Raw genomic sequence first — 14,317 nt, 5'->3', positions numbered from 1 at the left:
CCACCATCTTTTATATAGCTTTTTTTTTAATCAAATATAGTAAGGCTTATATTAAAAATAACATGTATATTAATAATCCATTTGAAACCATAACCCTAGTTTTAAGCCCAACTTTGAAATCCTAATTTGAAACATCACTGTGAAACCCTAACTGTTGCTCCTGTGCGCACCTGTCTGTGGGTGACCACAAGGGGGCACTGGAGGTGTATGACGTGAACGCGCAGCACGCAATGGAGCTCCTCAGAGCGCCTCAACAGCTGAGCGCTAACTATCCTGATTGGGAGCACGCACACACCAGGGTCCATAAGCAGCAAACAAAATCTTTTCGATCAGCGAGCAACACAGGAGGAGCAGCGAACCGCACTGAGCTCCACGGAGAAAGGAAAAAAACTCATGGGAAGAGGAGACCAAAGGTGAGCTCACAGTTCTCAACTGGACTCATTTAGTCTTTATGACAAGCATTAAGTTGTGTATTGACTTTTGTTTGAAAGGATAACTTGATGTTCAACACCTTTTCTTTCTTTTTTTTAGTAAAAAGAACTGAACTTTATTAACTGTTTGTTTAAACTCATCCATTTTTTTTGGTATGTGTTTTAAAGGTTGTTCAGCTTGATTGTTTCGCTCATTAAAAAACCCGAACAAAGAGTGGAAACCCTTAATCCATTTATGCATTCCCTCTTGTGGTAGAAAACTCGAATCTGCAGCCACATCTGCCCTGGTGAATATTCTACAATACTTTCTTTTTTGACCTTTAACAGCTCATAAACGAGTTGCTGTGTTGCAAGTTCAAAAACAGACATCGCAAGTGTTGAAATGCTTTAATTTTTGCTATTTACAGAGTTGATCTTATGCATCCTTAAATCAAACCTATCCAGTCTTTCCTTTTTTGTATCATCTAATCTGAAGAAATTCAGAGTTCCTCATCTCCAGTTTGACTTTTGTTTGAACGGGACACTTCTAAAACTTCCTGTGTTCCTGTTCCGATGGGCTGACGAGCTTTTTTCAGGGGGCCGACAGGTCGGCCCGTCCCACCTCAGAGTGTCCCTTGAGCAGGCCCAGACGCACCACCACCACCTTCCTCTTCCTCTCCTCCTCCTCCTCTTGCTCTTCTACCTCCTCCTCGTCATCCTCCTCTTCCTCTCGCTTCCGCTTCTTCTTCTTCTTCTTCCTCTTCTCCAGCTCCACTTGCACCCGCTCTTCTTCTACCTCCTCCTCCTGGTCATCGTCGTCGTCGTCCTCCTCCTCTTCTTCTTCCTCCTCATCTTCTTCATCTTCCTCGACATCATCTTCCTCCATGTCAATCATGTGACCTTGACTCTCTCCTCCATTCTATCCGGAAAAAATACAAAATGGTCTTCATCAATCGGTGGAGGTAAGTGCTGATTGAGGGCCGATGGTCTGTTGCAATTTTGATTGATGACATCACGTATCTTTAGATCAGGATTTTCTGACATTTGAGCCTTTCTTCTCTTTAAAACATTTTTGACAGGACGATTTCTAGTTTTATTCAAAATATTTATTCTAATCCAAGTTTTTTTTTTCTTTTTTAAATAGACACTGACGTTCTTCATGTACAGCAGAATTGTGTGATTATAAGAATTGCTTTCATTTAACTAAAATTTTAGGTGAGTGGATGTGTCGTCCGTCGTACTTGGAATTTCACGGAATGTCGGTGTGAAAGTGGCTCCTGATTGCCTTTTGAAATTTGCAGACTCACCGTCTTGTTGACACCGGCGGCGCCATGCAGCCGGTGCAGGCGCAAACGCACAGTGTCCTTGTTCTGGCACAGACCCAAGCTGTTGAGCGTGTCCAAGGCGGGTCCGGAGCAGCCCTGCAGACGCAACTTGGCCCCCAATGCCGCCTGCAGGAAGTTGTTGGTCCAGATGTTCCTGGTGAACAGCGGCACCGCCAGCGTCAGCACGCTGCGCCGCTGCACCTGAAGCTCTGCCTCCGACGCTGACAGCTGGCTAAGCATGCGCAGGTACACAGACAACTTGTTAGTTTGGGCTTGGGACACATGGAAGTTGTGCGGTCGGCAGACTTACTGCCTGCTCTTGACGAGGGCACTGACGGTGGGGAAGAGGGAGCGCAGGCAGGTAGTGACCAGCGGCGCGTGCTCCTGCGCCCAGCTGAGGCAGCGCGCCCACGGGAAGAAGGAGAGCAGCTTCTTGCTGGACACCTTCTGGTGGAAGGGGCTGTCGGCGTGGCGCGACAGCGTCTTCATTTCCTCGCGCAGCTCGCGGCTCAGGAAGTCCATCATGGGCTTACGGGCGCCCTTGGCCGACCAAAGCATGCGGAAGGCCGAGCGGTAGCACGACTTGCTCACCAGCAGCGCCGCGCGGCTCTTCTTGCCCATACGCTGGCCTTTCTTCCTGTGGCTGCTGCTCGCCTGCAAACCGCAATTGGGAAAGGTCAACTCGAGACTAAAAAAAATCTTTTCATATGGAATGTACTGGCGGTGACTCCAAAGTCCCCTCAGTTGTGCTTGCCTTGGGTGTGCCCTAAGAGGGCATGGCCAGCGCCTCACCTGTTTAGCAACGGCAGGTTTGAGCCACAAGACCCTCTTGCCATTGTTTTTGCGCCAGCATTTGGTCCTGATAACCTGCGCGCATGTTTCACACACAAACGACTTTTTGCTGATGGCGCCAGCGTCGGGGAAGACCCACTGGGCGGCCTCCGGCGTGGTGAAGGTGAACACGGCCCTCCTGTTGAAGCCTCGGCCCTGCCGCTCAAACTGATCTGTTGAACGAGAGAGAGCAAAAATATAGTCATTCTGCGAATACCCAATTGAAATCGCTAACGACAAAGTAACGGAAGATTGTTTAAGAATTGCGGCCAGGTAAGTGCCTACTTAAATATAGCTGCAATTGTTATAAAATTGTGAGAGGGGAAAACCTCCCACAGCGCTCCAGGTCGAGTGAGGAGAAAGGTTGCGCCAACACTGCAATATCTTCTTAGCAAGGAACTATCAGTTGCCCAGAGCATGAAAGATTTGCATACTGGCACACCCTGAACCAAGCAAATGCTGCAAGGGGAAAACTTCAAATTTGGGTTTGAAATTGACCTTTTCTAAATTTGAAAGAAGCAGTACAAGGGATGACATATCAGGCCAGATGGATGATGCTCAGGCCAGGCATGCTGGAAATGGCTCGACTGTAGTCTGGCTCAAGAGCTGCAGCGCCAGACCCGAGAACACACCGAAATAAGTTAATGATAAAAATGCATTTTCCATGACAGACCCTTGCAGCAGGAACACATATTGTCCTCCTGGCCCTTGATCCGCCGACGTCCACGATGCACCGGTGCTTTTGGGAGCTGGTTCTTCTCCTCCTCTTCGTCATCCTCATCACCCCCGGCCCGCGCTGGAAGTTCGGCGGAGGTGTCAGCGAAGTCAGGGTCGGCATAATCGTGCTCGTTCGACTCAGATGGAGCAGCAGAGCCGGCCTCGTCGTCTTCGTTGACCGCCACGGTGCTCTTGGCTTCTTCGCTCGTCATCGCGAAGAGGCTGGGAATTTGTCAGAGAGTTTGCAGTATCCCAGAGGCCATCACTTGGCTCACGTTAGCCACGAGCTAACACGTCAAACCCGCCGCAGTGAAGTCCCTCACAAACGCCCCGAGGCGACGTCCTCGCCCTCAACTTCTTGACAGCGTTCAGAAGGTATGTGCGTGTTAAAAGGTTGCACAAGGAAGCGTTTGCCAAGTGGCAAGTAGCAACAGGCCAGTTTGAAAACAGCTCAACTGTGGGAAACGGGAAGCGACCTCAGACTAACAACTTGACTTCCGCCTTGGCGTGCGCCCCTAAGTGGTTTTGCCGCCTCCACGTGGAGGGCCTTGGATCTGCAACTTTTTAAAATGAGTGCGGTTGACCTTTTTTGACTGTCACGTCTTAAATGGACCGGGAGCCAATGTAAGTTGGCTAATATTGGGGTAATGTGATCAAATGTTCTTGAACGTAAGAGCAGCCTTGCAGCAGCATTTTGTACTAACTGTAGACTTTTGATGCTGGACTTTGGAAGACCAGAGAATAATGCATTTAATGCTGCGCTACTACTTTTTCAAGAAGACATTTCGTTAGGCAAATATGCTTGGTGGTGCATATCTCCTCTCCAACGCCCCCCTGGCAAACCTTGTCTAGTTCAGCCTGCTGGTCGAAGCAGTTTAACGTTGTGTGGCCACAGAAAACTCTGCTTCTTGGAGCCATAGACAAGAGCTGGGTGTCGGTAAGGTCCAGTAAGGTTTCCACCGACACTAGTAATCCAGCTGAGACCTTAAAAGTAGTACCTCTCCCTTCCTCCCCTCCACCACATGATATAATTCGCTGTGATTTTTGTTCACAAGCTTGATGTGGTGGGGCACTGCCCCAACTTGATCCAAGAATTGTGAAGATTTTTTTTTTTCTTTTTTCGATTCCTCATAAAAACACCTCTCTCTATCTGCTATGTTAAAATGAAGAAAAACAATTATTGCTGTGGCCTGTTTTCAAGGCTTTCCGGCTCAAATACGAAAACAACTTAACCGACGCCCTCTGTTTATGACGTCACTGTTCATCCGTGGTGTTATATTTCCAGCCTTATTTGTTTTTATGAACTTTTATGAATTTATGTCAAGGACTGTTGTCGTTGGTGCCATCTCGTTCTTACGTCGTATTTTCAGAGGGAATTATTTTGGAGTTATTTCCCACGTTTGTCGGGCCGGTTGTCCCCCCCACCTCTCCTTGTGTGGCCTCGTGTCCCGCCCCCTTCCTCTTTCTCCCTGGCTGCCTCACACAGCCGCTCCGCCTCGACGCAGCCATTTTATGGTGGAGCGGTAGCGCGCGGCGACCGGAGGATGCCGATACAGCGCGGTTAAGAGGTAATTTCGCCTTGATCACTCTTTCTCGCCCGTCGTTTGGTCGACTTTAATACGTCCCACTGGCTACGTCGGCCGTAGCGAGTGGAAGGACGAGGTAACGGAGCTGGCTTGCCGGTCGGAGCCACGCCGCGGCCGTCTCTTCGGCCGCCTCGGTCGCGACGGGAAACTTGACGCCCGCAAGTCCATAAAAGAAAGAAAGAAAGAAAAGGAAAAGAAAAGGCACACCCTCCACTCGAGCCGTCCAAGTTTGCGAGGTTGTCAGTGTCGCGCGGTAGAGCCCCAAATTGAACACTTTTATTAAAAATATGACCGGAGTCTCGTTTTGCGAGCGCCGTTCCGATAGGGGGCCCCCGAGATAAGCGTGTACTGGACCATGGCTTGCTAGCTATTTGTGTTTGTTTTAAGCTCACATAAATTTTATTCACACTAAAGGTGCCCTGGGTTGTAAACTAAATGTGGACTTTGCCCACAGACGTGGAAACACCGCTTGAAAATTAAAATTTGACCAGGCACTTCTTTAGGTTTTGATGTTGGGGGATGGTGCAATGATTTGTGTGAATTGATGCATCCAACAACCGAACATTTAGATTTTTCTACTTAGACGTCCTTGAGTTGTTTTGCACTACAAATAATAACTAAAAATAAATAAAACAAATAATACTCTCCGAGTATTAAAAACAGCGGATTTGCGATACAGTTTGGCCACACCCATTACCTTATTTGGTTTGTCCCGCCCCAACGGATGTGATGTAATACAGTGGTCCCCAACCACCGGGCCGCGGTGAGTTTTATTTTTATGCGCTTTGTATTTGTTTTTATGCCAATCGTACATTTTATTTCATCATATTTATATATTTATTATAAATTTATTCATATTAAGGTCGGCCGTGAAAATATTGTCTGACATGTAACCGGTCCGTGGCGCAAAAAACGTTGGGGACCGCTGATGTAATAGATAAAAATACGTAAGAGAAAACTGAACAAAATAAAAAATAGCCCCCAAACAGATCATAAAAGTATCCCTGCAGTACCTGGAGGGATAGATTACACTGTTCAAGAAAATGATTATAAAAGGTTTTTCCATGATATGTCTCTCTTGCGGTTGACAGCTTTGAAAGGAAATTCACCCGTATTGCAAATGGTCAAGATAGCATCATCATATAGCATTATTATTATTCCCCCCCAAAGCCCGCTACAGTTCAATTTGATTACTTTGGGAATTGCTAATTGTTGACTCCACCCACATCGGATCTTTTAAAGGATTTTCACCCCTTTTTGACCAACTGGAATTGTAGCCCTTTTGGGATATCACTTGGAATTTTCCTTTTACCCTTTTGGACTTCTTTTGTCTTATTTCCAACGTTGGACTGAGATGTTCTGTATCCGTGAGTAGAACCATTATATCTATGCAAGCTGTTATAATGCTATTTCTCTCTTATTTGATTATTACTTAACCATTCTTGCTATTTAACATTCTATTCATTAAAGCATATTTCTAAATCATTAAGAGATTAGATTCCCTTTTCATTCCTCGATTCCACAACATTTTCATAAGGAATGAATAGTTAAATATCATCAGTGTTTATTTTATAGAGGGTTTTTCCTGTGCGGCCCGGTACCAAATGACCCACGGACCGGTACCGGTCCGGGGCCCAGTGGTTGGGGACCTCTGTTATAGACCATTGTTGCCTTAGGAACCATCTTGGACGGTATGTGTTCACTGTACAGCTAAGACAAAATGTCTTAGATGCCTATGGGATAATCAGGGCAACTGTGTTGAAGTTAATTACAGTCCCATGTCTTGTATCTGGTCTTTGAGTGCAGTAGCACCGAAATTTTCACAGAACGGGGAAGCATGCAATGGCAGAAAGCTCTACAAGTCCTATACTGAAAAGTACGATTAGAAAGCCCAACTTGGCTGCAAGGAGGTTCTGTGGCTCCACAACATCCAGAGAAGGAATCACTTAGGATAAGAACGATGACCAGTTTCTGGTTGTTTTAATACTGATGGTTTACACTGGCCAAGTCTTGAATAATATGATGCAAATCCTTCCAAAGTGTCTCTTGTCTGGTGCTTGTCACGTCTAACCTGAGAGCGAATCTGTTTTGGACAATTCTACTTGGTCCTGGTACACCGTCAATAAGTAATACCAGCATACTTCAGTGTAAAAGGGCCTATACTGCCGGTTTCTTTTTGATCTGGTCCAGTGGTTGTCCCCTTTGTCATCAATTGATGTTGTAAATTACACTGAAGCTAGGTATACAACCAGTCAGGAGCTGTCAGTTAGTCCTCCATTTCCCTTTGACCCGATTTTGATTTTACCTTCTTGGAGTCTTGGGTAATCGACTGAGTAACCCAAAAGAGGACGGTCAGTTGAGTTGTGTTCAGTGATTTCTGTTTTCTTTGTTTCCTTGGCCAGGATTGCTAACATGGCTGAGGCAGTGCAAGGCCCTGTGGTTGGCCGGCCGTCGGAATTTGCCAACGAGGAGGAGCGGGCGGTTCACACCTGGTCTAGAATTGCGTCAGCCGGTCGCAGTGTCCTTCTGGAAGCGGTGAAGATCCTTACCCCCATGTCCCGGGATCTCTCCAGTACCGATGAGCTGGTCACCTTCCTGCAGGAGTTGAGCAAGGAGGGCCACAAGCCCACCGTACTGCGTAGCAAGGACGTCTATGGCTACCGCTCTTACACAAACCAGCCCTTGACCGTGGACATGATCAAGCCACCTAGCCGGAATGTCAGGCTGCCACCCAAGAAGCGGCGAAGGGTTCGAGTTAAGAAAAGAGAGGTGCATCCTTCCTGGAACGTCTTTCAAAATGGAAACCCCCGAATCCAAGGAGTTCGACCTCCGGAGCAACTGATGGACCAGTGCACTAGTGCCTACAGTAAGAGCTCCGTTCAGACTTGTGAAATCTCTGAGGCTCCCCAGGTGCAATCGTGCCTCAGGCTGACTAATATCAAAGGTCTGTCTGGTTGCCACACAGCCAGACTCCAGATCCAAACCACGTGGGACATACCCCGTAAGAGTCCCCCAGCTGTCTTTTTGCAGAAGCAGCCCCCTCCAGCACTTTCAGGAATACCATTGCAGCCTTCCCAGAATGGTGATGGGGCGTCCACCAGAGCCGTGGCCTTGTTCAGCCAGAAGAGCTTATCTTGCCCCGTCCGACTGGATGGCGCTCTCATCGGTGACTCTGCACCTGTATTCTATGCCAATGGCCAAGCTTTCCCACAGACTCACACGGAGCTCACCAGCAATGGCTGGGGTGGCAACGTCCTCCGCCAAAATGGACTGGGCCCGAAAGAACTGACACATCCCACCCGGCAAAGAAACCGCTGGCGAGATAAGAAGTGTTTGCGCTCAAAGGTTGTGAAGGTGGACAACTCTCGCTCGGTAGACGAAGCTCGATGCAAAGCGCAGAAAATGCTGCAGGTCAACCTGTCTCCCGTGATACAAATCCGCCCTCTGAACCACGTGTTGAGAGACTTCCGATACCAGAATTGAAACGGACACTCCCTCGGATCATACGCATTGTTTTATTAGTGTCTTACACATCTGTCAATTTCGACCTGGAACCCCCCCCTTTGCAGCAAAGTTCTTTCATGGGGTTCCAGTCTGAAAGTTGGGATTCCTTGAAAGGCATTAGAAGTAGGGAGTTGATTTTCCTAGCAGGCTGGGAAATGACTTGACGTTGATCGCTGATACGTTTTCACTCTCGGCGCAATTCTGTATTTCCATTGGAGTTACCATTTTTTCATTCCTCATGGTCTTAATATGGTTGAAGCGCCATTATTTGGATAGGATTCCCACACCCAGTTGAAGACTTCCACCGTTTGCTTTAAGGATGGAAGGCCACACTGTGCTTCCCTAAAGACTTAAGAATAGCGGCAGGCCTCCAATAAAACCACTTTGCTAAATCCTGGAAAAACATGGAGTTGGTCTTCCTTTTTTGTTTTTTCGGGTTGTCGCAGGGCGGTAAGGGAATGCATTGGGATCCACTTGAGTGATGGTGGTTTGCTTCCTGTTTGGGTCAAAAGGTTTGTTGCCCTCCACAAAGTGTTCCTTTTTAGTTCCACCTACAAACATACACTGTAGGTAGTATTTTGGACTGGTTGGTAGTCATATAAAAAGGTTTGCAGAATCTGGAGTCACTTCTTTTTCAATATGTATTCAAGAATTGATCAAATGAAATGTTTCCTTCTGTCCAAGTCAATATGATGAGTTTCCCTTTTGTTCCGTTGAGTGTCAAAGTTGGCAGTTTTTTGGGAAGAATGTTATATACTGCCCACCCAAAATTTGATTTTTTTAAAAATTCTGTTTATCTTGTATGTGAAACGTGTTTAAAAAAATCCTGCTTTGAAAAATCTTTTTTGTTCATTAAAACTGTTTTGAAAACCACTCAAAATGTTTTCATTTGGGATGAACTCCCATCTTATGCTATGTTTTAGGACTGGAACATAGCAAATGTGCGGTTCCTCAGGGTTCAATCGTACAAACCTTCTCTGGCCATGTCTTTAAAAGTTTCTTCCTTTTTTGATAATGTGCCGGTTATGCTCACGTTTTATTGTTGGCACGTGTCTTTGACAGTTTTTCACATCCTGTTCTCGTAGACACTTCCGCTTAATTTCGCGTTTTAGCAGTGAAACTGGTGCTGCCGGCTGATTTTTTAAAATGTAGAATCTGCAGGACACTATGCTTACCTTTGGATTATTTTCATTTTTAATATGCATTCTTCCCAAGCGGCTAGTCGCCATGGGGTCAAAGCGGTCGGTCTACGTCTTCGGTCTTCACTTCCTCCTCAGTCCCTCCCCCACCCCTCGTGGATGCCGCCGCCAGTGTCGCTTCTCAGGCGAACCCAATTGCAGCTGCTAGCTCTTTGTGTGGTGGGGGGAAGGGAGCCCGACAGGGAGGAGCACCGAACGTCGTCGTCAATCGTTCTCAAATGAAAACATCGCACCACTACACTGCTTTGATGTTTTCCCGTACAACCACTTCCGCTCCCTATCCACTATATCAGTGTTTCCCAATCTTTTTTCATTCACGGCACACCTTTTCATTGGAAAAAAATCTCCAGGCACACCAACAACAAAAATCTCTTAAATGATACACTAGCTTCAATATTAAAATCAGTTATATTACAACAAAAGACGTAAAATTCGATTCCTTTATCTGTATGGAGAGTAAAATAATTGAATAAAAATAAATACTAAATATTCTTTAAATTGTATTTCTTTTGTAAATGAAAGTGACCGTTTTTGAAAGAAAGTTTTAGACAGTGTAAGGAATAAACTATTGTAACTACTACTGTTAGGGTTAGTGAACGAATCCCTTCCTAGAGTGATTCGTTCTTTTTTCAGTTCATGATTTCAACCAATAGGGAGCGGTAATGCACGTTGAAGCTGGTGCCACCACGCCGTAAAGCAAAACGAAGAATAAAATAACGTAACTTCCGGTTTACGAATGAGTCGTAAATTGCTTTTCCTGACGTAACTTCCTGTTTACTAATGAGTCGTAAATTGCTTTTCCAGTTCCCCAACTGAACGGATTTGTGAGTGAATGAGTCAGTGATTTGCATTTCCGGTTCATCGCGAGAACGGATCAGTGAGGGAACGAATCCTGACTTTCCCGTTCGCGAACGAGTTAATGGGTGAACATCAACGGATCAGTCAGTGAAGGTGTTGCGTCTCCTGGCGTGAGCTATGTAAGCCAGAATGTCGATTTACGATTTGCCAAGGAAAGAACATCACTTCTTTAATGCACGTTTTCTCCGAGCTAACGGCTAACTTGATTGCATGAAGGGATGCGCCGTTATGCAAAAACGGGAAGATTATGCTTCTATTTGGGTAATCTTGATTTTATAAGTTAAAATGGTCGTGAGCAGCAGGGGGGGCCCCATTTCAACCCCTTACACTGAGTGCCAAGCAGAGAAGAAATGGGTACCATTGTTATAGTCACTGGTATGACTCGGCAGGGGGTTTGAACCCACAACCTCCCAATCTCAGGGCGGACACTCTCCTCTTAGGCCACTGAGCTGGTAAACACTTGTATCGTAGTATAACACTTATAGTCGTTTTTAAATAACGTGTGTACCTAGATACGCCTAAATATTGTTATCCAATATATCTACTGCAATTTCACATTGGATTACTGGTTTGAAATTTACTTTTAATATTACTTTCAAATAAATATTTATGTGAAAACTTGTCTGGTGTTTTATTCCTTGTTTTTTTATTCGCCAATTAAAACATAAAAATCAGACATTTGGTTAACTGCTTTATATGACAATATGGATGTGTAGGTACACCTCATTTAAGCTCACAGCTAAAAATATTTTATCATAGAAAAAATTGCAACACAGTCGCTCGTGTGCTTCCCCATATAACCATTAAAACTATTTGCTTGTGAGCTGTCCATAAAAACATATAGATTCCAGGCAATGTGAGCGAGGGTTCCATAGTGTAGTGGTTAGTGCGCTGGACTCTCTCCCCAGCGACCCGGGTTCAAAGCCCAATGAAACCTAACTTATTTTATCATAGAACGATTTGCAGCACGGTTGCTCGTGTGCTGCCCCATATAACCAACCATTTGCTTGTGAGCTGCTCCATAAACCCATATAGATTCCATGCAATGTGAGTGAGGGTTCCATAGTGTAGTGGATAGAGCTATGGACTCTCACCCCAGCTACCCGGGTTCAAATCCCATTGGGACCGAGAATATTTTGTCAGAAAAAAACAGTTGCTCATGTGCTGCCCCATATAACCGTACACCTCTAAAGCTTTGGTTTACGGTTAGAGCGAGGGTTAGGGCTACGGTTAGGGTTACAGCTAGGGTTAGAGATAGAGCTAGGGTTAGGGTTAGAGCTCGTGTTAGGGATAGGGTTAGAGCTAGGGTTAGAGCTAGGGTTAAGGTTAGAGTTAGGGTTAGAGCTAGGGTTAGAGCTAGGGTTAGAGTTAGGGTTAGAGCTAGGGTTAGGGTTAGAGCTACGAATGAGTCGTGAATTGCTTTTCCAGTTCCCAAATGAACGGATTTGTGGATGAGTGAGTGAATAGTTGAGTGTGAGAGAGTGAGTGAGTGAGTGAGTGAGTGAGTGAGTAAGTGAGTGAGTGAGTGTGACTGAGTGTGAGAGTGAGTGTGAGTAAGTAAGTGAGTGAGTGAGTGAGTGAGTGAGTGAGTGAGTGAGTGAGTGAGTGAGTGAGTGAGTGAGTGAGTGAGTGAGTGAGTGAGTGGGTGAGTGAGTAGTTGAGTGAGTGTGAGTGAGTGAGTGAGTGAGTGTGAGTGAGTGTGAGTGAGTGGGTGAGTGAGTGAGTGAGTGAGTGAGTGTGAGTAGTTGAGTGTGAGTGAGTGGTTGAGTGAGTGTGAGTGAGTGAGTGAGTGAGTGAGTGAGTGAGTGAGTGAGTGAGTGAGTGAGTGAGGGAGTGAGTGAATAGTTGAGTGTGAGTGAGTGAGTGAGTGAGTGAGTGAGTGAGTGAGTGAGTGAGTGAGTGTGACTGTGTGAGAGTGAGTGAGTGTGAGTGAGTGAGTGAGTGAGTGAGTGAGTGAGTGTGAGTAGTTGAGTGTGAGTGAGTGAGTAGTTGAGTGAGAGTGAGTGAGTGTGAGTGAGTGAGTGAGTGAGTGAGTGAGTGAGTGAGTGAGTGAGTGAGTGAGTAGTTGAGTGAGAGTGAGTGAGTGTGAGTGAGTGAGTGAGTGAGTGAGTGAGTGAGTGAGTGAGTGAGTGTGTGAGTGAGTGAGTGAGTGAGTGAGTGAGTGAGTGAGTGAGTGAGTGAGTGAGTCAGTGAGTGAGTGAGTGTGTGAGTGAGTGAGTCAGTGAGTCAGTGAGTGAGTGTGTGAGTCAGTGAGTCAGTGAGTGAGTGAGTGAGTGAGTGAGTGAGTAGTTGAGTGAGTGAGTGAGTGAGTGAGTGAGTGAGTGAGTGAGTAGTTGAGTGAGAGTGAGTGAGTGTGAGTGAGTGAGTGAGTGAGTGAGTGAATAGTTGAGTGTGAGTGAGTGAGTGAGTGTGTGAGTGAGTGAGTGAGTGAGTGAGTGAGTGAGTGAGTGTGAGTGAGTGAGTCAGTGAGTCAGTGAGTGAGTGTGTGAGTCAGTGAGTCAGTGAGTCAGTGAGTCAGTGAGTGAGTGAGTGAGTGAGTGAGTTGGTTTGAGTGAGTGAGTGAGTGAGTGAGTGAGTGGGTGAGTGAGTAGTTGAGTGAGTGAGTGAGTGAGTGAGTGAGTGAGTGAGTGAGTGAGTGAGTGAGTGTGAGTGAGTGGGTGAGTGAGTGAGTGAGTGAGTGAGTGAGTGAGTGAGTGAGTGAGTGAGTGAGTGAGTGAGTGTGAGTAGTTGAGTGTGAGTGAGTGGTTGAGTGAGTGTGAGTGAGTGAGTGAGTGAGTGAGTGAGTGAGTGAGTGAGTGAGTGAGTGAGTGAGTGAGTGAATAGTTGAGTGTGAGTGAGTGAGTGAGTGAGTGAGTGAGTGAGTGAGTGAGTGAGTGTGACTGTGTGAGAGTGAGTGAGTGTGAGTGAGTGAGTGAGTGAGTGAGTGAGTGAGTGAGTGAGTGAGTGAGTGAGTGAGTGAGTGAGTGAGTGAGTGTGAGTAGTTGAGTGTGAGTGAGTGAGTAGTTGAGTGAGAGTGAGTGAGTGAGAGTGAGTGAGTGAGTGAGTGAGTGTGTGAGTGAGTGAGTGAGTGAGTAGTTGAGTGAGTGAGTAGTTGAGTGTGAGTGAGTGAGTGAGTGAGTGAGTGAGTGAGTATGAGTAGTTGAGTGTGAGTGAGTGAGTGAATAGTTGAGTGTGAGTGAGTGAGTGAGTGAGTGAATAGTTGAGTGTGAGTGAGTGAGTGAGTGAGTGAGTGAGTGAGTGAGTGAGTGAGTGAGTGAGTGAGTGAGTGAGTGAGTCAGTGAGTGAGTGAGTGAGTGAGTGAGTGAGTGAGTGAGTAGGTGAGTGAGTGAGTGAGTGAGTGAGTGAGTGAGTGAGTGAGTGAGTGAGTGAGTGTGAGTGAGTGAGTAGTTGAGTGAGTGAGTAGTTGAGTGTGAGTGAGTGAGTGAGTGAGTGAGTGAGTTGGTTTGAGTGAGTGAGTGAGTGAGTGAGTGAGTGAGTGAGTGTGAGTGGGTGAGTCAGTGAGTGAGTGTGTGAGTGAGTGAGTGAGTGAGTGAGTGAGTGAGTGAGTAGTTGAGTGTGAGTGAGTGAGTGAGTGAGTGAGTGAGTTGGTTTGAGTGAGTGAGTGAGTGAGTGAGTGAGTGAGTGAGTGAGCGAGTAGTTGAGTGTGAGTGAGTGAGTGAGTGAGTGAGTGAGTGAGTGAGTGAGTGAGTGAGTAGTTGAGTGTGAGTGAGTGAGTGAGTATGTTTGAGTGAGTGAGTGAGTGAGTGAGTGAGTGAGTGAGTGAGTGAGTGAGTGAGTGAGTGAGTGAGTGAGTGTGTGTGAGTGGGTGAGTCAGTGAGTGAGTGTGTGAGTGAGTGAGTGAGTGAGTGAGTGAGTGAGTGAGTGTGAGTGAGTGAGTGAGTGTGTGT

General features: G+C 46.3%; 2 protein-coding genes and 1 long non-coding RNA gene across 4 annotated transcripts; 2 read left to right on the top strand and 1 right to left on the bottom strand.

The window, feature by feature from the left end:
* The first annotated feature begins 207 nt into the window (after positions 1-207).
* LOC125976958 (uncharacterized) lies at positions 208-1,134 on the top strand. Its single transcript, XR_007484526.2, has 2 exons — positions 208-413; positions 600-1,134. It is a non-coding gene; the product is annotated as an uncharacterized lncRNA (long non-coding RNA).
* Positions 804-3,796, bottom strand: LOC125976940 (uncharacterized). The gene is made up of 5 exons (XM_049732987.2): positions 3,240-3,796; positions 2,528-2,739; positions 2,046-2,389; positions 1,718-1,967; positions 804-1,329 (listed from the first exon to the last, which is right to left on the bottom strand). The coding sequence occupies exons 1-5, from the start codon at positions 3,493-3,495 to the stop codon at positions 1,003-1,005; spliced, it is 1,389 nt and encodes a 462-aa protein (XP_049588944.1). The 5' UTR covers positions 3,496-3,796; the 3' UTR covers positions 804-1,002.
* An 897-nt stretch (positions 3,797-4,693) lies between these two features.
* On the top strand, positions 4,694-9,246 carry ccdc71 (coiled-coil domain containing 71). Of its 2 annotated transcripts, none has more exons than XM_049732992.1 (2): positions 4,694-4,851; positions 7,272-9,246. In XM_049732992.1, exon 2 carries the CDS (start codon positions 7,282-7,284, stop codon positions 8,350-8,352), a length of 1,071 nt encoding a protein of 356 aa, XP_049588949.1. In that variant the 5' UTR covers positions 4,694-4,851; positions 7,272-7,281; the 3' UTR covers positions 8,353-9,246. The 2 variants fall into 2 exon arrangements, with proteins under 2 accessions (XP_049588949.1, XP_049588950.1); XM_049732993.1 differs by lacking the exon at positions 4,694-4,851 and adding an exon at positions 4,858-6,236.
* The last annotated feature ends 5,071 nt before the right edge of the window (positions 9,247-14,317 follow it).

This window comes from Syngnathus scovelli, chromosome 11, assembly GCF_024217435.2.
Source record: "Syngnathus scovelli strain Florida chromosome 11, RoL_Ssco_1.2, whole genome shotgun sequence".
NCBI classification, from domain to species: domain Eukaryota; kingdom Metazoa; phylum Chordata; class Actinopteri; order Syngnathiformes; family Syngnathidae; genus Syngnathus; species Syngnathus scovelli.
This window is presented reverse-complemented; position numbering and strand designations above follow the sequence as displayed.